The sequence below is a fragment of the Diabrotica undecimpunctata genome, chromosome 8 (assembly GCF_040954645.1).
Source record: "Diabrotica undecimpunctata isolate CICGRU chromosome 8, icDiaUnde3, whole genome shotgun sequence".
Taxonomy (NCBI): Eukaryota; Metazoa; Arthropoda; class Insecta; order Coleoptera; family Chrysomelidae; genus Diabrotica; species Diabrotica undecimpunctata.
Genome location: NC_092810.1, coordinates 57,816,838 through 57,844,092, shown reverse-complemented (window position 1 = coordinate 57,844,092; position 27,255 = coordinate 57,816,838). Strand labels below are relative to the sequence as shown.

Below are 27,255 nucleotides of genomic sequence, written 5' to 3'. Positions count from 1 at the left end.
TAAAATTCTTTACCTAAAATACTACCATGTAACCTAGCAATTTTTATTGGTTTATTTATTTTGTTTACTTCTTCAACACAACGATCGGGTGATTGAGGTCTGGGCCTTTTGGTTAGATTTTTGTGAATAGTGTACTTATGAGAGTTCACGGATTTAGACTGCGAAAAACCTGGAGAATATGGAAACGCTTGACTTGGAAGGGGTGGAAAGGCTTTTTGGGATGCTAAATCTATGGGTAATTGGGGATTTAATGTTTTGTTTTCACTAGTAGCTGCATTTGTATAGGATTTATCAGGAATTAATTAAATTGCGTCATTGTATGTTAAATTCTTTTGGGACATGATATGTTTAATAGTTTTTTGCCTTAGGTATTCAGGAAATATTTGAAAATTTGTGGTTAAATGATCTCCCCTACACTGAAGATATTTATTTATTGGGTTTTCCGTGCATTTAGAGAATAAATGTCACTGTGACATTTGAAGCATCTAGATTTACCGCGACATTGTTCAACTACATGTCCGTAACGATAGCAATTATAACATAAAACTACTTTTTGTACAAATATTTCTACCCCTATTAATATTTTATTAATAACCACATATTTTGGTAAATTTTGTGCCCTAAATATCACAATAACACTTTAAGTTGGAACATAAACCATAGTGTTATTTTAAAAAAATTTTCTTTTTAGTCTTTTGACTTCAACTACTATGAATTTACAATGATAATCGTATACTTTAATTTTATCTTTTAGATCCTCGACTGAAATATATTTATCAATATCTCTCAAAATCCCCTGACGATGAATCATAAATTTTGGTATATAAGCCTCAATTTTATGTTTAATGAAGCTTTTTGATTTATTTTGGTCTACTAGAAAATTAGCCCACTTAGATTTTACAAAAACATCTTTTACACGATGTTTTACTGCCAAATCAATTCTTTTTATTTTATTGTCTAGTTCCGGCCAATTTTTTAATACTATTTCACCAACCTTAATCGCATTTAAAGGGGAATCATTTTTATTTTCAATTATGACCTCGTAGGAGCCTGTATCGGTTTGTAAATATTTATAGTTCATTCGAGTGTTAATGGTATTTTAATTGGACGAGTTTTTGCCATTGATAAATGTCTTTTTCAGGTAAATATATTTATTTTTATCTAGTTTATTGTCTTTATTTGTTAAATTTACGACAAAATCTGATATATGTATTAACCTGATTCGTAGTTACGTTTGGGGTGCTATTACTAGTTTTATTTATATTATTATTACTTAAAACCTCTGATGTTATCTCCATATGATTCTGTTCTTCTCTCGGATCGGGCGGATCACCATCCCGGTGTCCGCTCATCTTAAATGCATTTTTAAACTAAAAATATAAACTACCAAACTATAATATCGTAGCGTTGTTAACGTTAGCGTCCGTAAAACGCGGCTGTACACTTTGAAATACGAATCAGAAATGTTCTATTACTTAATAAATCTTTAAAAATTCACGAGGAACTTTGAAAAGTGTATTTCAACTTTGACAGTTTTTTGATATATGTAACAAAAGATATCAGTATATTGAACAAACAAATAGTAAACACAATGCAACAGGCTCAAACTCAATAGTGTCCAAAAAACAAAATGGCTGAAAAACTAAGTCAACCTACGAAGACCCTTATAGAACTAAGGTGACAGATGAAAAGAGATAATAGTATAAGCAAATAAATAAGAAAAGACATAAGAAACTAAAAAGTAGAAAAAACTAAACCAGCAATAAAGCAAAATAAGAACATGAAGGTTCTATAGTCGATAAGTTATACCAGTCTTGGAAATTGGGAGCCATAATATATTGGCTTATATTTGGCCCAAAGGAGCTGCCGTTAGGAGATTTAACTTCAACAGAAATTTTCAGCACAAAAAGAAGACGGAGGAAGAAACCTAGAAGCTTCTACAAACTTTTATCAAAATATACTAATTCGAAAAGGTACGGTAAGCATGTTTAATGTTAATTTGCAGTTTATTTCAAATAAAGTCGATATGATCAATGCTTTTCTTGCGGATCAAAACTTATATGACGTCATATGTTTTTCGGAGCACTGGCTAAGTAAAGAAAATTTAAAATTAATTAACATCTCCGGCTTTTCATTAGCTAATTTCTTTTGTAGGGTAAAAAAGAAACAAGGCGGAGTTGCAATTTATGTAAAAGAAAATCTTATGTATTCTTCTCTTAATTTAAATGAATATAATGTAGGGCAAAGTTCTGAGTTTTGTGCAATTTATGTACCTTCAATAAAAACAATATTTTAACTGTATACAGATGGAGTAAGTGTGACTTTGACTTATTTTTGGTGAAATTTAAAAATGTCATAACATCCTTGCTTAGTAAAGCAGACAAACTAATCATACTTGGAGATTTTAATATAAATTTTAAAATTAAAACTGACCATTTTTTTGATATTCAAAATTTATTAACATCTTTTGGTCTAAAAATAACTATAAACGAATATACTAGAATCACATCCCAGTCCAGTAGTTGCATTGACATTATGACAATTTTTTCTGAAAATATCTACAGAGTGGGCGTATTTGAACCTTGTTTTTCTGACCATCGAGCTCAATTTTTATTTATTGACTCTGAGCATAAAGTTGTTGACACTGATCAAACATTTTATCGGTTTATTACTTCTTCTGGTTTACAGAAGCTTAAACGTGCTCTAGCTAGTACAAACATGGACTTTTTCTACGATATTAATAATGATCCTGATTTTTGACAGTTTTTCTTACCGAAACTTTTAACAATTTAATATTACAGTATTTTCCACTAAAAAAAGTACGACAAATGGCTGAAAAAACACCTGTGCAATGGTTTAATAATGAATTAAAGTCTTACAGATCTAATGTTTCTCTTATTAAACACATTGCAGATGCCACTAAGGATCCCGATTTGTTCAAAGTATATAAACAACAAAAAGTTGAATATAATTGGCAATTAAAAATTGCTAAAAAGTCAGCTTACTGTAATTTTATTACTAATTCCAATAACAAACCTAAGGACTGCTAGAAAATAGTAAATTTCGAAAGAAACTACACAAGATCCAGTTCGATACAACCTGATCTACCTTCAGACGAAATGAATCAATTTTTTACTACAATTACAGAGAATATAATTAAATCTCTTCCCACTATTAACGTCGATGTCCTCATCAATTATAGAAATTATCCTTCTCCGAGCAAGTCCTTTTTTTTCGGCCCGTTCTGGAAGAAGAGGTCTCTCAAATATTAAAGTCTCTTAGTAATTCTAATTGTAGGAACGTTCACGAGATTAATAGCAAAATTTTAAAAGAAACTTACCAAATAGTTTTAACACTTTTCACTCATCTTAATAATTTAATTCTATCAACTGGAGTATTTCCAGAAGTACTGAAATACTCAAAAGTACTACCAATCTACAAAAAAGGGGATATCAAACAACAATTTGATTCCTATTTTGAGTCAAATAATTACTTTAGCATTTCACAATATGGATTTAGAAGTTCTCGTTCTACTAGGAACGCGGTATTTAATGTTGTGAGCGAGGTGATTGAGGGGCTTGAACGCGGCAATCGCATAGCAATTTCTCTTTGCGACTTGTCGAAGGCTTTTGATTACGTTTCACATGACATTTTGCTCCACAAATTAAATTACTATGAAATCAGAGGTATCCCTCTTTATCTTATAACTTCTTATCTATGTGGCAGACACCAGGCGGTAGTGTCTCTCCGTCATCTCTCCGATTTTCTATCCGTAAAACATGGAGTCCCACAAGGTTGGGTCTTAGGACCTCTTTCGTTTAGTATTTATGTCAACGATCTGCCTAAATTCATATCTCCGTACAAAACCATACAATTCGCAGATGATACGACATACGTTATATCAGGAAAAAATAATGATGATTTAAAAATGTCTCATGAGGAAGTTTCTACTAAATCTAGCTTATGGTTTGATGCAAACAAACTAAAACTTAATTCTGATAAAACGCAAAACTTGGTTATATCTGCAAGTAATTTACACAATGATCTAGTTAACAAAGAGACTGTTAAATTATTGGGAATAACAATAGATAATCGACTCAACTTTTCTGCTCATATCTCACACTTTAAGAAACAGCTATCAAGTTCATTATTTGTTATTCGCCAACTAGCAAGGGTTGTCAACTTTGATACATTAAAAATGACATATTTTTCTTTATTCCACTCTCACTTAAACTATGGTGTAATTATATGGGGCAATTCAACAAATGCACTTCAAATTTTTAGAATACAAAAGAAAGCTGTCAGGATTTTAACAGGGGTTAGTTATCTAGAACACTGCCGACCTTTCTTTATCAAATTCAAAATTATGCTGCTACCTACTCTGTTAATATTTCAAGTTTTAACTGAAATTCACAGAAAACGTGCCCATTTAATAAAGCAGTCTGATGTCCATGTTCACAATACGCGAAACACTACCTACGAACAAATCGCTGTAGATTAAGTATTTCAGAAAAAAATAGTCTTAATTACTATTACAATATTTTACCAAAAAGTATAAAACAGCTAAGCTGTAATAGTTTCGATAAAGTTATAAAAAAATATCTTCTAAAACATTGTTTTTACTGCTCAGAAGAATATATGACTCATTGCAGAACATCCACTGAACTGCTTACCGTAACTTTGCCATAAATATTTTTCTCTTTAATATGTGTTCTTGTTTGTATTATTTAAGTTACGTTTTATATTCCTTTTTTTAATACTATGTATGTTTTTTTTTGACTTGCTACAAACATAATTTGTATATGTTATGTAGTTAAATAAATACTCTACTCTACTTTACTCTACTCCTACGCCTAATCTTTGGCATTCTATTTGCCGTTTTGTCTAATAAAATTGAATTCAGTCTTTTTTACTTTTTTTCTGGTGTATTTAAACTAGAAGCAATTGTTAGACGATAGAGCAACTGTTAAAAAGTTCTTTTCAAACTGTGTTGAGGAAGATCGGGTGACAAAATCTTCAATTAAAAACAAAATACAAAGGTTAAGTGTATAACATCTTCATTAGTAACATAGTTCTTATCTCTTGTATTCCCTTCTATACTGTATAAATGAAAGCGAGTGTTACATAATGAAACTTATTTAAATCCTTCCACGATTTTAAAAAGGTGTTTTAAGATAAAGCGGTATGCTATTTACCAACAAGGTTATGGAAATAAGACAAAGATCTACGAAACAAGGGCAGTTTTGTGAAGTCGGTGTAAGTTTGGTCTTTAAATTTAAATGATTATTATCCGCGTCTTTACGAAGCGTAATTCTCTTTTATAAGTTTCCTTCGTGCAAGTTTGTAAACACTTAGAACTAATTAGTTTCGCAATGTTTTGGCGTAGTATGTTTAAATAACCACGTGTACCAAAATTAAATTAAATTTAGATAATGAATACATACACTGCTCAAAAGTTTCCTCCTGATATTCCAAAAATACAAATAAATCATCAAAATAAAAAAATATCTTTATCCAAAAACCAACGTTAAGATGAACAATTCTAAAAATTTACAGTTGTCACTGCGATCTTTGTTTGATGTACTATTTGATGTAAACAAAATAAAGACAGGAACAGTACTTCAGACGCCAAGCAAAAACAAAAAAATAATATCGAACAATTGCTACAAATCACATTGTGAATTACAAAGAAAATGCTAACAAACGATCTCAACAAATTGTCTCAATATTTCACAAAATCGAGATTGATGCTCAACCCAAATCAAACTGAGGTAAACTGTATCATCATCATCATCATCATCATCATCATCATCATCATCATCATCATCATCATCATCATCATCATCATCATCATCATCATCATCATCATCATCATCATCATCATCATCATCATCATCATCATCATCATCATCATCATCATCATCATCATCATCATCATCATCATCATCATCATCATCATCATCATCATCATCATCATCATCATCCAGCTTTAAAGGGGTCCTCAGGGGACCCTTGCCGGTTTAAGTTAAAAATAGCGTTGTATTCATTTGAAGGGATTTTATTAAAATAAACTTAAAAACAAACGGAAAAGAATGTGTGTACACTATTTTGTTATGGTGATTATTATAAAAACAGTTTTTGGCATTAGAACAACATAAATGAAGATCAAATTTGCTACACACGCATTAAGTTTTCGGCACTTTGCAAAATTTACATTTTTTTACCACTCTCTTTGTTGAGCCAAGCTGTAAAGTGATCAATACCGTCGAAGCGAATGTCCTCAATGGGATGTTTTGCAATGCCAGAAGTAGTTGGTTGCGGTGAACTCGATTGTGATTTTGATGTTGAAGGTAGGCCAAGTACACGTTTTTCACTGAACACAACGAGAGCAGCAACAATTTGTTCTCTGAATTCTGGTAGCTGCAACAACTTTTCATGTTCCGCTGAGATATTGCTCGAATCATTACATTTTTCAGTATGTATGCGACGGTACAAAATATAAGCGCTTGTTGCAGCCATATCAAGTGGTAGAAAATTCAAACCATTGCACTATGTGTCTTCGCTCTAATATGGTAGCGACCCATCAATTCATCCATCAGATCGACTTCTTCCCGATCGATGTTGATTTGGATTTGCATTCAAAAACGGCTCAATGCCAAAGTAAGTCGATGCCAGCCGCGCGTTGTTGGTATCTTTCCATGAAATTATACTGAAATTAACACCATACGCAGATCCAACATATTTAACAGAATATCCTCTTTCTTCATTTTTGATATCCTTATCCAACGGAAGCTTGCAGTTTGGGATTCTATTTGTCCGTATTGTTCCAAGGCTATATATTCCTCTTGCACGTAAATAAACTAACAAAGGTAAAGTCGTATAGAAATTGTCGAAGTAAAGGATGTGATGAGAAAAGCTGGGTATGATCTGTGACAAACGTATAACAACGATTGATGTGCTTCCAAGATCGGGTGCGAAAGGAAGAATTATATTGTCGCCTCTATCGTTGTAAATTTCAAAGCGATATGCGTAACCTTGAGAATCACAAAACAAAAACAGTTTGATGCCCCTTTTGTGCGGCTTATTTGGCATAAATTGATGAAGACGATGCTTGAGTTTGGTCGAACACATCTGCTCATCAACACACAATATAGCCATCTTTGGAATCGAATCGAAACGATTGTTGACCATATCAGCCAATTTCCCGATGCGAAACAGTGGATCATAGCATGGCTGACCTTTTCGAATGCACTGCCTTTCATCTTGAAACCGTGAAAGTGTTTGTTTATTTCCATAAACTTTTTTACAGGCATTGTCTTCTGGATGGAAACGAACGCGTTTTTGCTCTAGTAGCTCTCGAGATTAGGGTATCGATAAATCGACATATAAATCAACACTCCGATAAATTTCCGAATCTCCTCACCACTCGTGGCGAATTTTTTATTGATATTTTTTTGACGAGCTGCAGCGTTCGTTTCATTGGCCACCAAATCAATAATCTCTTTTGTGAAGAAATAATTGAAAGAAGAAATACTTGACGATGGCAACCGTGCAATAGCTGAAATGAGAATAAAAACATCTCTGCTTCATCAGACCCTCGGGCTGATACACATTCAAACTCGGAAAGTCTCCTAAAACTTTACCACTGAAGTGATTAGCCTACAGAGATGCCACCTGCTTTGGTGGCCATGAACGAAAACAAGTTAATAATATCGTTTTCTGTCCTCTGGACTATACGAAATTTATAAAAGATTAAATCTTTTAGCAAAGCTGTTATTGCTTTGTTGAATTGAATGGCTAAATATATGTTTAACGAATTTTTCCTCCCAGGCCATAGCAGCGAAGCTAAAACTATCTTGATCGTTTAAATATATAATTATATATTGATTATAAATAAAATATAAATTTTGTGATTTGTATAGTTTAATAAACTTTCATTTTTTTAAAGAATTTTTCTCATGCATTTTCGATACATTTAGTATGTGAAAATTGTTGAATATATATTGTCCTGAATTGTTCCCGAATTTAAATTAATTAGTGCTACATGAGTAATATTTCATACAAGAACTCATTCAACAAGATCCACTATCACACTGTGGCTTGCCTGATTGATATTTTTCATCCAACTTTGTCACTTTTTAGACAAAAATTCTGTTCTTTAAATATCTGCGATAATGTTTTATATTTTTATTATATTTATACTGTATTATATTTAACTGTTTTATATTTGTCTAAAAAGTGTTTGAGTCTAATCATAAAATGGAATTCCATAAATGAATGAATAAATGAACATATGTAAGATATGTTTAAATAGTTTAAAAATCTAATTGAGAAAAAAGGATTAAGCAATTATTGAGAAGGAAATTATGAATTATAAAAAAATCATATACACATAATAAACAGTGATTTAATTTAAAAACAAAATACAATTTTTACGGATTGTTTTCCTTGTTCTGTTTGGATTACATATATCAATATTTTTTTCAAGACGTTAAAACTTATAATGTGTTGTTTTTTCCAACTTGTTGTGGGAATTTTTTCTAATTTTTCTGGTATAGTATGGTTTATTATCAAGGATGATAGCTGAATTTTGTGGAATGTTGGGAGCTGTTCTACAAACCACTATTCATAAGTATCTGTATTCATTTCATGATGAATATCTGCCATATTTTTCTGACAGAGGAAAGTAAGTTCAGCATTTTCTACAAAACCATCATTACCACCAGCATACAAATATAAAATAAACTTGGCTACCTGGTTCTACGTATCTGTTTATGTTTAATAAATATGTATGTCTCCATCTTATTATGTCCTATTATTCAAATAAACTGGCTCTTTGTCCACTTTCTTATACTCAAAGCCAAAATCGTGTAAAATTGATATGTAACATTGAGAAGAGTTTCGTCATTATTGATTGCAGAGAGGATCAAATTTAGTGTAGGTTGAACATTTTGAATAAAATAATCGTGTATTTTACGTCTAGTCAACGATTGTATGCAGGCATTATAAGTTTTCATAGGACTATTTTCTCGAATTGAATTGATTTTGTTAAGTTTCTGGCGATTTGAAAGTTGGCCGCTTTCCATTAATTTTTTTACAGCATATACGCTACGTTCTGTTTAACATAATGCTGTGCTTGCTTCTGTTCTGACACAGTAGCACTTACATTGATCGATCTTGCCCAGTAATTAAAAACATTTACAATCATTTGTTTTTCTTTTCGGATAAATTTTCCATATATACGTCTTTCCTGGATACTAACCAAGACATGTAATAAATAATGAAATTAGGAAACTGAAAAGATAACAATTAACATCATAGCCACAGAATACAAATTTTGAAACAACATACAACAGAAAATTAAACTGGCAACAACGCAACGGTAAATAAGGATAGAACCACTAAAAAATGCACAAAATAGTAAAAGAGATATATAGTCCATAAGAGTCCATAGTGAACCAAAAACGTGAGATGAAGTATAGGCTTAAACAAGCCTTAGTGAAGGCTTGTTTTTGTTTTTCTAAGTATCACTGTATATTTTAATTCTTAAATTACATTGATTAATATCAGTATTAATGAGAAATGTATCGTCTGCAAAGCATAAACATATAGGAAAAGTGTAATGAAGCAAACTGTTTTCATAAGTAGGAAATAAAATAGGTTCTATTATCGAACCTTGAGGAACCCCTTAAAATTAAAATATCTGTTATTAAGAAAAACTGTCTGTTTTCTATTTGTTAACTATGATCTAAATAGATTAAGAGTGGTTACACTATACCGTATTTATGTATTTTACAAAGTAATTCATACGAAACAAACTCAAAAGCTTTGAATAAGTCACACACTGTCAAACATACAAAATTACCTCCCTCCAAGCCATCAACTATATCTTAAAATATTATTATTATTATAATATCTGGTGTAGAGCTACATTTTTTTAAAGCCATTTTGTGTTTTTCTAGACATTCTATTAAACGAAAATTTAGAATACTTTCAGAAACTCTTTGGAAAATGGGAATGAATTTTATCTACAGTTTACTTTTTCTACTTTTGTTTTAGTTTCTTTAGTTTTCCGCTTCTTTAAGGCGTTTGTCTGTGATTCATCATAGATTTGATTGGGCGGTTTCCTGGAATGATGTCAGAATTTTTTCCCTGATTCGATTATTCCCCTCTTTAATATCTAAACATATATTTATATTACTAAATGTACTGATATCTAATATGTACTAATCTTTGCTTCCAAATCGGTTCGATATCATTCTCAATTTCTACGTTTCGGATCTCTGTAGCTAATTAAGAGTGGTTTACCCATATATAAGGTAAAGTCAATGTGTCCGTGATCCGAGCTCGATGGTCTTTTCAAAACATGCCAGTTAAGTTTTTCTTTTGCCTCCTAAGATTATCATTATCTATTAGCATTACTGGGTTATTATTATTCCCACTTTGATTCTGCTACTTGCAGCTTGGTAATTAATCTCCACCGTTCGAGATCGTTTCATCCGCGCACCCTCATGGGTATTTGCATCTGACCTGATTCTTTTCCCAGAAGTTTTAGTAGAAGAGGGTTTATCCCATTCTTCTCCATTGCCTTTTAGAGATTTTCTTGTTTGTAGCACCTCTTCTAGAGCTTTTTCATTATGTGTTCTTAATTTATGACGTCGGCGTCGTTGTAACTACTTCCGTGTCGCCCCACTGGGGGATTCCAGGATTGTTTTCTCCAATACTTTGGAGATGTCTTTTTCATGGTTTTTTTACCGGTCTCCTGAACATCCATTTTTTCTTTTAGTTTTACTGTTGGTTTCATACTGTTTCAACGAGTAGCTAGGAAATAAATGTTCACTCGCTTGAGCAAGTAAGGCTTCTTACAATCGGAGGTCGCCTGGTATCCAGAGGGAACCATTTGAGACCACTTATCGTGTGACGATGTATCATTCAACACGACGCACATCACTTTTCTCCATCAATGTTTAGGTAAGTGCAGGTTGTCTCCTGAATATGTAGGTATAGTGGGAGGAAAGATAAAGAATGGGTATTCTTTTTTTGGTTAAACTCAAAATATATGATAGATATATTAATAGATATTATTTTGTGGAAATTACCGCTGGCGATATGTTTAGTTTCATAAAGTGGAGATGTGGCTGTGAAGGCCAGAGGGTCTTCTATTTGAATTTCCGCCAGGTCTGGTGGTACAACCAGTTAGAGAATGGAGAAGGGGAGAGGTTATAGCAGAGCAGTCGGAGCTGTTTGCCCTAACATAGGGCAGGTAACCGCAGGTGAGGACAGGCAGGGTGCATCAACTGTGGGGATATTCTTCTTGAGTGGCCCGTGCCACACGCGGGAGGAATTAAATTGTTTTAAAAATCGAGAACTCGGTACTTGAAAACTTATAAGCATAGAAACTATCTCGAGAATCTAAAACCGGTATTCATTTTATCGTTTATTTATATTAGTCATTTAAAATATATATTGTTTTACATTTTTCAATTCTTAGTTAAGTTTTCGAGATATCTCGAGAACTTTCAGAAATCGAATACTAGTCGATTCTTGGTATTCAATAACGACATCACTAGCTTCATAATTTTAATGTAATTTACAAGAATTTGTAAAAAAAACTTTAAATAAATATAATCTCTCGTCGTATTTTAGGACTATTTTGGCTGAAAATCCCATTGCTAAAAGATTGGAAAAATCATTCAAAAATTCTCAGATTCCATTTGCTAATACTTTTCAATAAGCTATTTGATACCGTTTTCACATTTATACTGATCCGGTATATTTTTATTTGCAGATGTTGTTTCAAAATTCAATTTCGTCCTGCCTCAGCGGTGGCCTGGTTTGATGTCGGTCGATGCAGATGGAGATTTAAACGTTTTACGGAAGAATTCTGCGTCGCCAACAGAGTCTATTGAAATAGGTAAAGTTTTTTTATTTGCAACTTTTACATTTTGATTTCGTGGAACATTACGATGGAAGTTTGTTGTGTTATAAAATTGGAAACTTTGACATTTTTTCTTATTTCTGACTCTTTTATTTACAATAAAACCACAGTTGGTTTATTATAACATGGTTTATTATATTATAATATAATTATACCTTATTTCGAAACATTATACTTGCTGAAAATATATACTAAACATATTTTTAATAATTTCTATGTATTCAATTGGAGGTAATGCAATAGAAGTAGAAATATGATTGTAATAACGATAGTATTCTTGTAAACTGTATTGTAAACAAGTTGGTGTTGAATACAGTTATTACCAAAAAGTGTAACAATATGCTACTATTACTGAGCTAGTTTCAATATTTGCAGTATAGGGTAATTTGAACTTATTTGTAAATTTTTATTCAAATCGGTCTTTTCCGAAAAATTTTGCTAGGTTTTGTCCAATTTTAAGCTTCGTTTCCTGGACTACATATATAAATTGTCTAACTTTAACACAGGAAATATATTGTCTTTCGAGAAACTCAACAATTTATAGATAAATAAAGGAGATAAGAAATGATCCAGTAGCAGCTAAAAATGACCAGATATTATAAAAACGATCGTGTAATCGCAGAACATCCAGTCGTCCTTTCTAAAAAGCAGAATACAAATTAACTCAATTTAGAAAAGTAACGTTGTCAGGTTAAAAGATGAACATAAGTGAACATATGGAGAAATAAATGTGTTTGGTCACGAATAACAGTGGTTCTAATAATGAAAATTTATCTTTCTTTAAAAGAGGAAATGGGATCCCATTATCCAACGGGTATTAGCGCTAAGCACCAGACTTTCGAAAGTTTATATACAGGTTGTGTCCAAAATGTACCCTCACCTATTTTTAAAATAGAAATTTTTTGGATGTCTTAGTGAGGTAATCACTCATTTATAATTGTAGCGTACTTAGATTTCTATGCTATTGTGTTGAAAGCCTTTCAAAACGGTAACCACCAAATTGTAAAAATTATCTTAAATTTACTCTCGATAGAAAACAATTTCCTTTATTTCTAGATATATACTCAGTGACCCAAGAGCTTTGAAATAATATAATCAATTCTTAAATATTGCAATTTCAGAGAACTAACAGTCGCCATTAAAAAACTTAGTACAAAAATGTGGGAGCACATTAAGAGGCGAAAGAGTTTTCAAATGATGGATTATTTATCATGTAATCTCATTAAAATTTTTTTATTATCCATGTTTACTACAATCTCTCTCGCTGCAAACAATAAGCAATATATGTCATATCATCCTACATCTGTATAATAACTTAAGAAGCCGCCCTGTGCCAAGCAAGTAAACAAGATATATATATATATATATATATATATATATATATATATATATATATATATATATATATATATATATATATATATATATATATATATATATATAGTGGGGTGGGGGGTCGCTGCAGCAACGGTCGCCATGTTGCCGGCAGTCGTTTAGCATCATCGCGCGTGTTTAAACTGTTTGGCCGTTATCTCGATGGCTTCACGAATGATTCTCGCTTTTAAGGAGCGGATGGGAGCGATGGTTTTTGCTTTTTCGAAATCTATTTTGTGGCCTGTCTGAATATGATGTTGGGCTAGGGCTGAAGTGGTATCGGAATGTTTGACTGATAGAGAATGTTCGTAAATACGGTTATGGATTCGTCGGTTTGTCTGTCCTACGTATGTACGTGGGCAACTGGAACAAGGTATCTCGTAGACACCATGGTCTTCATTGGGGATTTGGTCTTTTACGGATCTGACGAGATTGGACAATTTGGAGTGAGTGGTGAAGATGGTTTTGATATTAAGAGGGATAAGAGTTCTACTGATCTTGTCAGTGACACCTTTAATGAAAGGTAGAAAGATTTTGGGTTGATCCGGCGGCAAGGTTTCTTTTTTGGATGGAATGGGGTTTAGAAGTTTTTGAATGCTTCTATTGATTTGGGTTTTGTGGTAGCCGTTTTGTAAGAGTGTTTGTCTTATTAAATTGATTTCGGATGACCTGTGATTGTTGTCGCTTAGTCTTATGGAACGGGAAATAAGAGTGTTGATGACTGAATTAAGTTGGGCGGGGTGATGATGTGACTGGGCATTGAGATAGCGGTTTGTATGAGTGGGTTTCCGGTACACGGAATAGGAAAAACTGTGAGGTGGATTTTTCTGAATAAGAACATCAAGGAATGGCAAAGACGCTTCAGACTCAACTTCCATCGTGAATTGAATGCTGGGATGTATTCCATTCAGGTGGGAGAGAAAGAGATCTAATGTGTCTTTACCATGGGGCCAAATGACAAAGGTGTCATCAACGTACCGTAACCAGCAGGTGGGTTTGAGATTTGACGAGGACAAGGCTACTGTTTCGAAATGTTCCATGTAGATATCTGCTATTACGGGAGAGAGGGGCGATCCCATTGGGACACCTTTGATTTGACGATAGAAATGATTTTGGAACGTAAAATATGTATTAGACATGCAGTGTTTTATAAGAGATAATGTGTCTTGGGGAATTTGATGTTTAGAGTCCAAGATGGAAATGGTTTCATCGATGGGAATATTGGTGAATAAAGAAACAATGTCAAAACTGACTAGTATGTCTGAGGGTGAAATAGAAAAGTTTTTCAGAAGATCGATGAAATGAAAAGAGTTTTTGACAAAGGACGAGGCGTTTTCGGCTAATGGTTGTAAGGATGAAGCGAGATGTTTTGCCAATTTTTGAGTGGGACAGTTGTATGCACTGACGATGGGTCTTAGGGGAACATTGGGCTTATGGATTTTTGGAAGGCCGTATATCTTTGGAATTCGGGATGATTTTTCTCTGGGTATAAGAGATTTTTTGAGGTCTGGAGGTAGAGTAGACTTATTTATAATGGATTTGGTCGTTTTTTCTAGATATGTGGTTGGATCATTTGGGACATGTTTGTATTCTGTGGAGTTCAGAAGTTCGGACATTTTGTCGAAATAGTTAGAAGAGTTGAGAATGACGGTGGCATTACCTTTGTCGGCCGGGAGGATGACGATGTCAGGGTTGTTGTAAAGTTCTTTGAGGGCACGTCTTTCTGAAAGACTGATATTTGAAGGTGGGGGTTTGGAAGTACGAAGAATTCTGGCGACATCTTGTCTGGCAACTTCAGCTTGGTAGAAAGGAAGCTGAGAAATAGCTTCTTCAGTTTGACAAATAATTTTCTCAGTTGGAATGGAAAGAGGAGTGACAGAGAAATTTAAGCCTTTTGACAGAGCTTTGGTAGCTGAATCGGATATGTGAATATCTGAGAAATTGTGAACAACAGTAGATGTAGAGTTGTTGATTTGAAATGGGCTGTGGATTTTGCTGGTTGGTCTAGTTTGCGTTTCTGGGTTTGGGTTTTGTTGTCAGAATTGTGTTGGGCTTTTTGGTGAGAAGGACGATCGAAAGTGTCCCATAATAATGGGTAGATATTGACAGAGTGGATGTCATTGTAGGTTTTAAGAAGTTGGGAATTTGTTATATCTAAGTTGCGTCGGGTGGAATGAATTGAATTTCTAAGAAGCGAAAAACCAGTGGCTCTAAGAATTTTGGAAATTGATGAAGATTTAGTGTGATGTTTAACTTGAAAAGATTTTGGAATAACTTGATGGTCACGACATGATTTAAAAAAAGCAAGATCACAGAGAAGACGGTATTTGCGTGTTAGAAGATTAGAAAAAGATTTAGTAAGAATGAAAAATTCCTCCCCGTAGAGGCGAATAAAATGTTCGGATAAGTTTCCGCGGTCAGATAAATAAAAATTACTGAGTTCTCGGGAAGAACCGGGTAGAGAATTTAAAGCTCCACGTTTCGGCTCCCATTTTGGAGCCATTTTCAAGAGTGATAATACGGTTCCGTTCGAGTTCGGGGTCTCAATCTGCCTACTCCCCTCACTCGAGACGTACTAGTATCGTGTTCTGTATAAATAGAGCTTTAAATTCTCAACGCGGTTCTTCCCGAGAACTCAGTAATTTTCATATATATATATATATATATATATATATATATATATATATATATATATATATATATAGTTTTAGTTGTTTTCCGGGTTTGACTCCGCGGTAACGCGTTAACGCGGAAAGCACGCGTAGTGTTAAACCCGGAAAACAACTGAAACCACATATAGCTCCCGCGGAAATTTTAAATTCAATATATATATATATATATATATATATATATATATATATATATTGTTATGATGTGTTTTTTGTTTGAATGATGAGCAATGAGTATTTTTAATAATATAGGGTTTTTATCGCGGTTCTCAAAGAATTAGCTTGTAAGTACTTTTTTAAATTATCTTTATTATAACTATTATGAAACACACATATATATCTAACTTAGCCAATGTAAATTTAAAATAAACTATCTTTAAATTGATATTCTTATAAAACTAATTAAATTCTATAGACAATGTAAAATTTAAACAAACTATCTTCAAAATTGAAATTGTTATGACACTAACTAAATTATATTAACAAAATTTTGTACCTTTCTTTCACTGAATGCCTAAATGAACTGTTTTCCACTATATAGATTCTAATCACCACTGAATGTCTTCGTACTTCAGTTATCCTTGTTTTTTGTGAAATTACTTTTTCCAATTATCAGCTTCTACCAATTTAAGATATAGTTTTCTTCACCAGCATTTATACACCACCAGCAAACACCATTTATATTTATTCTTCTTTTCAATATACCAATATCCAATTATTATAAGTTGATTTATACTAATCTCCAATCATAATATAACTTTAATTCCTTCCAATGTCCATCCAATATTCTTCTAATATACTTTTATAATCTTCAATAATTATTTGTGTATAATTATAAATGTGCATTAAATATATGCATAATTGTTAATCTTCATTTAACTCACTATATTAAACAATTGGACTATCTCCAACTAACTTTCATATTTCTTATTAAACTGCTTGACTGACTTACTAAAACTGTGAACAATTGACTTCACTAATTAATTGTGTCTATCTTCTACTAACTTTCATAATAAACTGGCCTGACTTCTGACTAAAAACTGCCATCTTGAATCCAAATCACGGGTATTTATATCTTTTCAATCTTCCAGAACCATCTGGTAAGAAATCATGTTCGAATTTGTTCCATTACTTCCATATAGATGTTCTCGAAAAAAATATCTGTTCGATCCACCGCCATAATCATTATTTCGAGAATGTTCGACTGTAAACAATGGTCACACTCTGCACTCTGGAGAATTCGTTAATGTTCCATTAATAATTTTGTTGACATTTAGGCTTTTCAGATCAGAATAAACATTCAAATTAGTAACTAACACTCTAATTTAATAAAATACACAATTCAAACAATATATTATTATAACCCCACTTTATATTCCCAATTATGATTAATTTCTATCTGTCAATCACTCCGAGAGTATTTTTGGTTGCCTATGCACATGGCTCACTTATATATATTTACAATATTAAAATACAACTTTTTACAATTATTATATGCTAATTTATTAAAAATGCCCTCACATAAATATATTTTTATTAAATTCTCTAGTATTTAACTTCTTAAAATAGCCAAATACTTGTTATATCTAAAATTATCTAGTATATAACTTACAAATTAATTTTTTATAAACCCCAATCGTCACAATACTCCAAAATAATATTTAAAATAAATAATTTACTTATTATTTTTTTAAATATTAATTTTCTCATACCTTATTAAATTTAATAAATCAATTTTTTTTTTTTTTTTATTTAAAATGTGTTAAATACATCCCTGTTCGCTGTCTATGTCAAAACAGAGAACAACGGAGCACAGTTCGGCTATTCTATGGTCAAACTGTCATGTCAAATGGAGCAATGGATGCGATATCAGAGAATAAAATATAACCTTAATTAAAAATATAATAGATATGGTGTTCTGTTTGTTTATAGACAAAATCTAGGAATTATTTCCATTCAAAATAACTTTCATCAATATAAATTGGTAAGTTTTTTTTTTTACTTTATTATATTAGAAAGACATTTTTATAGCAATTATAGTATCAATTTTGTGTCTAACCCCAAATTATGATTTTTAGGGTACAAATTAATTTCCATATATACAAAATTCAACAAGTATGATGTCAAATTTATTCACAACAAAGAAATCTACCATCTATCTATGAAATGGATCTATCAGTAAGTTTTTTTTTTTCTTTGTTTAGTTGACATATTGGGCATTGGGTAGTAATTTCTTTTGCTATACTTATGTCATTCTTTGCAAAATAATTGTCCCTAAATAGCATCCATAGCTTTCTTGAACCAATATGCATATAATTGTTATGTAAATTTTTCAATATTTTCTTTGCTAAAGTTCTAGTTATTACATATACTTCTATGCCATTTATTATTTTATAATAAACTCCATCTTTCTTAAGGACTTTTTGTTTTTCACTCAAATTGATCTGATCTCTTATAATTTCTTCTTTAGAATATAATCCAGTACTTTCTACTAATTGATTTAATCCAATTTTTATTGTTCGCTGCCCTTTTTGTGATGTATTTTCTAACCTTGATAAAGCATCTGCCACTATATTGGATTTTCCAGAAATGTATTTGATTTCAAATGAGTATTTACTCAATATTAGACTCCACCGATGTATTCTACTGTTTCCATATTTGTTATTTAATATAGATGTTAAAGCTTGGTGATCTGTTTCTATTGTAAATTCATTACCCAACAAATAAAATCTTAATTTTGTAACACAGTGTATTATACTTGCTAGTTCTAATTCTGAAACTGAGTAACCCTTTTCATGTGGCTTTGTGATTCTTGAAATGAATTGTATTGGGTATTCGACCCCATCATGTATTTGTAATAATACCCCTGATAATCTCTCTATGGATGCATCTGTTCTTAATATGAATGGCTGTGTGTAGTCAGGATAGTATATTTTCAAATTTGACAGAAAAATGTTCTTAATCTCTTGGAATGCTAGTTCTCTTCTCTGATCCCATCTCCATTTTACACCTTTTCTCAGTAGTTCAAGTAATGGAATTTCTTTTATACTTAGATCTGGTATCATCCTTTTATAATAATTAATTATTCCAATAAATCCTCTTAAAGTTCTTAAATTGTGTGGTGTTTTATATTCCTGAATGACTTGTGTCCGTTCTGGATCCATTTCGATTCGCTTAGTGTTAAGTTTATAACCTAGATATATGACTTCTTTTTGAAAAAATGTACATTTTTCTTGATTTATTTTTAGTCCAACTTTGTCTAATCTATTTATTATAATTTTTAGGTGTTTCTCATGATCTTCAGCCGTTTTAGAAAAAATTAATATATCATCAATGTAGTGAATTACAAAATGTTCATATTGATCCAAAATATCATGAAGACATCTACATAGAGCACTGCAAGATGATTGAAGTCCAAATGGTACTACTTTGAATTGATATACTACTCCATCTATCTGAAATCCTGTATACTGTCTACTTTTTCTTTCTAGAGGTATTAACCAGAAACTATGCTGTAAATCGATTTTAGTGAAAAATGACATTCCTGTAATTCTTCCTAATATTCCATCTATACTCATTGGTGCTTCAAATTGCTTTTCAGTAATCTTGTTAATATTCCTTGCATCCAAACATAACCTGATTTCACCTGATCTTTTTCGTACTACTACTATGGGGTTAATAAAACGTGTGTCTGCCTTCTCAATGATCCCATCTTCTAACATATTATTAATTGTTTTGTTTACTTCTTCTCTGTATTTATATGGTATTGGGTATGATTTTGTTTTAAAATCTTTTTCTTCTTTAACTTTTATACTATGGATATAATTTTGTGCAATTCTATTTTCTTTATTGACAAGTCCCTTGTGTTGCTGCAATATGGAAATGACTATTGATTTATATTCTTCAGGGCAATTTAAAACTTTCATTATATCTTCTTCTTTACAAATAAAATTATTCTTCATTATGTACTCATTATTCCTTGCTTCCAATTTTACGCCCTCCGCCTCGTAGGCATCCATCTGCTTAAAATTTCCATTCCTTAAATATTCACTACAATAATTATTCTTTACATTCTTCTGGGACATTTCCCTATCATCAAAATACATTTCTTCTTCATAAACATCATTATTTTCTTTTAATAATATCCTATCAACTCTTATTCCTTCTTCTACCTCATCTTTCTGCATAAATTTAATTATTTGCCCTTCCAAAGTTACCATTTTTTCTTCAAAATCTATCTTTACTTTCTTCTTTTCCAATTCATCATTTCCCATTAATATATCAACACATAAATCCTTGACAATAAATCCTTGCATATTAATTTCTTTATTAAGAATATTAATTTTAAAATTGGCTAGTTTATCAATTTCACCCAACTTCTTATTATTTGCACCAATAATTTTAATTTTTGGAATCTTTATTATATCTGATAGTTTTAATGTATTAAAAATAAAATTCTCCGAGACTAAAGTACTTTCTGAACCAGTATCTATCATAATCTTAATCATTTTATTTTTGGCCAAAGCATTCATATAAATTAAATTAATAGATTCAATAATTTTATCTTCATCTAAAGAAATAAATTCAGAAGGTTTTTCATAATAGCAATGGCCTAACTTGTAATTCAGAAAGTTTACTGCACAAAATTTTGATTATTAGAATTGTCAGATTGTATCTGACCACTTGGATCTGATGTCCTATGTCATTCCTTACTATGACTTCTACTCACATTTTCTTGCCTTGTACTATTTCGTTCCCTGTCTTCGCAGCTTCTATTCCTTCGAACACAATTTACCTGTCTGTTATAGTTAGGTCGCTCTGTATTTCTTCTATTGTTAAAATCTTGTCTATTATTATTAGTACTGTTATTAAAATGTTGTCTATTATAACTAGTATTGTTATTACAATTTTGTCTAATTTGATTACTGTTATTATTATTAAAATTTTGTAAATTATTACTATACCTAGTATTATTGTTATATGATTGTCTATATTGTTGATTATCATTTTTATTATATTGAAAGTTATTATTGTTTTTTCTGTTGTTATTATTACTTGTCATATTGCCTCTTTGTATTCTTTGAATAAAATTAATAAAACTATCTATTGTTTGAATATTTTGTACTGTTACTGTTTGGACAACATCAGCATCAAAATGTCTAGATACATTTAAGACTGTTTCATCCTCTCTAAGTTGTGGTTCTAAATATTTTGCAACTGTTATCAGTTTTAATGCATAATCTACCATATTTGATTTTAAATTGTGATTATACTTTCCAAAATATAGAATTTCTCTAAACTTTTTATTTCTCTATATATATTGTTATGATGTGTTTTTTGTTTGAATGATGAGCAATGAGTATTTTTAATAATATAGGGTTTTTATCGCGGTTCTCAAAGAATTAGCTTGTAAGTACTTTTTTAAATTATCTTTATTATAACTATTATGAAACACACATATATATCTAACTTAGCCAATGTAAATTTAAAATAAACTATCTTTAAATTGATATTCTTATAAAACTAATTAAATTCTATAGACAATGTAAAATTTAAACAAACTATCTTCAAAATTGAAATTGTTATGACACTAACTAAATTATATTAACAAAATTTTGTACCTTTCTTTCACTGAATGCCTAAATGAACTGTTTTCCACTATATAGATTCTAATCACCACTGAATGTCTTCGTACTTCAGTTATCCTTGTTTTTTGTGAAATTACTTTTTCCAATTATCAGCTTCTACCAATTTAAGATATAGTTTTCTTCACCAGCATTTATACACCACCAGCAAACACCATTTATATTTATTCTTCTTTTCAATATACCAATATCCAATTATTATAAGTTGATTTATACTAATCTCCAATCATAATATAACTTTAATTCCTTCCAATGTCCATCCAATATTCTTCTAATATACTTTTATAATCTTCAATAATTATTTGTGTATAATTATAAATGTGCATTAAATATATGCATAATTGTTAATCTTCATTTAACTCACTATATTAAACAATTGGACTATCTCCAACTAACTTTCATATTTCTTATTAAACTGCTTGACTGACTTACTAAAACTGTGAACAATTGACTTCACTAATTAATTGTGTCTATCTTCTACTAACTTTCATAATAAACTGGCCTGACTTCTGACTAAAAACTGCCATCTTGAATCCAAATCACGGGTATTTATATCTTTTCAATCTTCCAGAACCATCTGGTAAGAAATCATGTTCGATTTTGTTCCATTACTTCCATATAGATGTTCTCGAAAAAAATATCTGTTCGATCCACCGCCATAATCATTATTTCGAGAATGTTCGACTGTAAACAATGGTCACACTCTGCACTCTGGAGAATTCGTTAATGTTCCATTAATAATCTTGTTGACATTTAGGCTTTTCAGATCAGAATAAACATTCAAATTAGTAACTAACACTCTAATTTAATAAAATACACAATTCAAACAATATATTATTATAACCCCACTTTATATTCCCAATTATGATTAATTTCTATCTGTCAATCACTCCGAGAGTATTTTTGGTTGCCTATGCACATGGCTCACTTATATATATTTACAATATTAAAATACAACTTTTTACAATTATTATATGCTAATTTATTAAAAATGCCCGCACATAAATATATTTTTATTAAATTCTCTAGTATTTAACTTCTTAAAATAACCAAATACTTGTTATATCTAAAATTATCTAGTATATAACTTACAAATTAATTTTTTATAAACTCCAATCGTCACAATATATATATATATATATATATATATATATATATATATATATATATATATATATATATATATATATATATATATATATTGTTGTGATCTGCTTTATGATGTTTTATTATTGATTAAGACTAATTTAATTAATCCAATTGTTTAATTAATTAGTTCACTAATTTATGCAGAGTCATACAATTCAATTACTATTAAAAATTCTCAGGGTGCCTTTTTAATTTTACTTTAATCAGTTTACTTTATATATCTCTTCTAGTGGGTTCAGTATCTTCTAGTTGCTCATAATCGGGATAGAACAGGAAATGGAACTACATTAAAACAACATAAATATGCACACAAATTATTATTTATTTTTAATAAGCAATACGGTGAATGTTAATAAATAACTTTTTGTGGGCAATTATCTTTCCCAACAAATTCCTATACTCTAAATTTAATTTTAATTAACAAACTATCTATTGATCTGTTTTATAATAATATCTACTAAAAATTTTCCATATAAAAAATATAATTTATTCACAAAAAAATAACTCTTTAAAACTTGGAATCTTAGTTCGTATGCTTATATTTGATTTTATCTTTAGAATGTCTTAAAGTTTTCTTTCATTCAAATTATTTGACTGACCTTTATTTTTTTTACACCAATGATGTCTCCTCTCGATCAAACCACAGTTCCTTCCTTGATTGATTATGTCCGGCTACCATCAAATCTTTCCCGTTCCCAGCATCGATCCAAACCGCATACCAGCAAACTACTCCTCCGAAAACACAAGCCCAAGCCTCTTTTGACCGGTACTCTTTATTCACAAATTCTCCTTTCTTTCTCAATTAGATCTCGTGGACTATGCAGACTCAAAAGAGGTATTAATCTTCTCGTTTTTGATCTGCTCTCAGCTTCCACCTTTTTCACTAACGAACGAAACACACTCTTACTCCGATTGACTACACAAAAAAAACACGTCTTCTCTTCTGGTCTGCCGGTAACATAATAATCTTTTCAATCTCCCCAGACAACCTTCTCAAACTCTCTCATCCCCCATCATTCCTTTTTAACCAATCATAAGCATTCATCTTTCCCACTAATTTTCGATTCAGAAAATTTCCAACATAATATTTAAAACAAATAAACTAATTTCACTCAAATTACTTTTCAGAAACCATTAACAATTTTGCCTTTTTCAACCGAAGTAAGCTTCCAAATTCTTGTTATCTCATATCTAAATCTAATTCTTATTTACTTTCGAAAAATGTCCACCGCAAAATACAATTACAAAGTTTATTCCTTAAATATATAATTACACGAATTCCATTGTCCTTTCACTATTCACTTAGTCCTTCAAGGAAAAACTAGTCCGTCACGGAAACAATGTCTTTTCTTATGCTAACGATTACAAATAAGTACAGGGTTGTATTTTAACTTATATGCCCGCTATATATTAAAATAATAAAAAAAAACTCTTTATTCTATTTTTGATCGATAAACTGATCCATAACAAATCCCCGCCTTGTTTTGAGATACAAATATTCTTTTTTTTTTAAGTGTAACCAAAAAAAAATATTATTTTCTCTCAACACAAACTTTTTCTTTTGTAGTCATTTCATCCTATCCTAAATTTTTATTACTCCATCTTAAAATCTATACTATTTTTATTCATGGTATTTGTACACATCCTGGATACTGTAAACTCCTCGTATCTTTTCTGATTCTACATGTCTAAGAACATAGCTGTTTATTCCATTTTCATTTTGTATGATGTATGGACCCTCGAAAATAGGCATTAGCTTTGCACACACGTTCCCCGTGAGATTTGATACTCGTAACGCCCTTACAAGCACCTTTTCTCCCTTCTGGAAAGTCACTGGTCTTCGTTTTCTATTCTGGATTTGCCTTTGGAGATATTTTTCATTACTGCGCTGCAGCCTCCTTCGAACAGTTTCCAATACTATTTGATACTCTCTCTGCTCCGGTTCTTCCCATGGCCGTACTGGCATAATACCCTTCATGACATATTCCGGCGTCTCTTTTGTCACCGCACTTGGAGTGGTGTTCAAGTAGTTTTCGATTTCTGCCACTTTCCTATCCCATCGTCGATGTTGTCCAATGGCAGCAATGCGGAGGAATTTTGTAGTCTCTTGTATAAAACGTTCTGACGGATTACTTTTAGGATGTCGGATGCTGACAAAATTTGTCCCTATTCCCCTGTCTTGCAACTGTCTCTTGAATCGGTCACTCCGGAAATACGTAGCATTGTCTAAAAGAATTTTCCTTGGTGTTCCTACGGTGGCTATAAAATAGCTAGTCTATTTTTCTCATAATTTCTTCCCCCTTTGTCGTACGGCATGTGTATAGCTTTACATATTTCGAAAAAATATCTACCATCACCAAAATATGTTTGTTCCTCTGCGTGGTCATTATCAGATCACTTAACATATCTATTGCTACAATGTCTAATTTTTGGTGGGATACAATATTTTTAGCCACATTTTCATTTCGGAAATTTCTGCTTTTATATTTTTGACATGTTTCACATCTTTGGGTAACTTCTTTTGCAATCCGGTAATCTTTTCGGCATATATAGTTTTCGCGAAAAACCAGCCAAACCTTCCTGCTGCCGATATGTTCATTGTCCTCGTGTAATTTCTGTATGATCCTTTCTGCCAATGTCTGTGTTATCACGTATAGTTCCTTTCCATCAATTCGTTTGAAAAATATACCGTTTTCACTCTCCGCTCTTCTTTTTTCTCTTTCTTCCAGGTCTTCTTGATTTGTTCTAATTTCGTTTAACGAAAATACACCTTCCTCTTGTGTCAAAATGTTCAGTCCTACATGAAAAGCAATTACTTCCTTTTTCCCCGAGTCTTCATCCCTTGTGAGAGCGTCAGCTATAATGTTGTCTTTTCCTTTTATATATCGAAACTCAAAGTCATACTCCTGTAGTAACAAAATGCCTCTATGTATACGATTGTTAACCAGACGATTTTTCATTATATGTACCAAAGCTGCATGATCAGTTTCGATTGTGAATTTTGCTCCCAACAGATAAAATCTTAACTTATTTACACAGAAAAGTACGCTAGCAAACTCTAGTTCAGTCACACTGTATTTTCTTTCGTGTGTTTTTGTCACCCGGGAAATAAAACAAATCGGCACTTCTTGATTGTTTTGTATTTGCGACAAAACTCCCGCAAATTTTTGTATGGATGCATCAGTTCGTAGTATGAAAGGCAAATTGTACATGGGATGATATATTTTCGTTCCTTTCGAGAATTCCTCTTTTAAAATTTGAAAAGCTTTCTCTTGTTCTTCTTTCCAATTCCATTTAACACCCTTCTTCAATAATTTGATCAGAGGAATTTCCTTCTGGCTTAAATCAGGAATTAGTTTTTTAAAATAGTTGATCGTCCCGAGAAAACCTCTCAATGTTTTTAAATTTGTTGGTCTTGGGTATTCATCTATGAGTTTTACCCGATCCTCGGCTAAACTAACTGTTTGTGTGTCCAATTTAAATCCCAAATATATCACTTCTTTTTGAAAAAATTGACATTTTTCAATATTCAGTTTTAATCCGGCCTTGTCTAATTCTCCCAAAATAATCTTTATGTGTTCCAAATGACTTGATGTATCTGGTGAAAAAATGAGTAAGTCGTCGATGTAGTGCACTATGAAATCTTCATATTTATTTAATATTGTATGGAGAGCTCTTACCAATGCTGCACACGCACTTTGTAATCCAAAAGGTACTACTTTAAAACGGTATACAATACCATCGATTGAGAAAGCGGTGTAATTTCTACATCTCTCTATCATCAAAAAAAACACGTCTTCTCTTCTGGTCTGCCGGTAACATAATAATCTTTTTCAATCTCCCCAGACAACCTTCTCAAACTCTCTCATCCCCCATCATTCCTTTTTAACCAATCATAAGCATTCATCTTTCCCACTAATTTTCGATTCAGAAAATTTCCAACATAATATTTAAAACAAATAAACTAATTTCACTCAAATTACTTTTCAGAAACCATTAACAATTTTGCCTTTTTCAACCGAAATAAGCTTCCAAATTCTTGTTATCTCTTATCTAAATCTAATTCTTATTTACTTTCGAAAAATGTCCACCGCAAAATACAATTACAAAGTTTATTCCTTAAATATATAATTACACGAATTCCATTGTCCTTTCACTATTCACTTAGTCCTTCAAGGAAAAACTAGTCCGTCACGGAAACAATGTCTTTTCTTATGCTAACGATTACAAATAAGTACAGGGTTGTATTTTAACTTATATGCCCGCTATATATTAAAATAATAAAAAAAAACTCTTTATTCTATTTTTGATCGATAAACTGATCCATAACAATATATATATATATATATATATATATATATATATATATATATATATATATACTTCTCCAAGAAATTAACGCACCACTTCAATAAATCAATTTTATTTGTAAACAGGCAAAGCATAAAAAATAAAACTTCACCAGATTAACTCTACATTT

At 31.4% G+C, this 27,255-nt stretch overlaps 1 protein-coding gene across 7 annotated transcripts in view; it reads left to right on the top strand.

The window, feature by feature from the left end:
• LOC140447590 (methyltransferase-like protein 22) overlaps window positions 1–27,255 on the top strand; it is a 540,943-nt gene that overhangs the window by 448,438 nt on the left and 65,250 nt on the right. For all 7 annotated transcript variants that reach the window (XM_072540330.1, XM_072540329.1, XM_072540324.1 and 4 more), the window contains one exon: window positions 11,789–11,914. In XM_072540330.1, coding sequence (XP_072396431.1) covers window positions 11,789–11,914 — 126 coding nt within the window. The remainder of the gene's footprint in view (window positions 1–11,788; window positions 11,915–27,255) is intronic.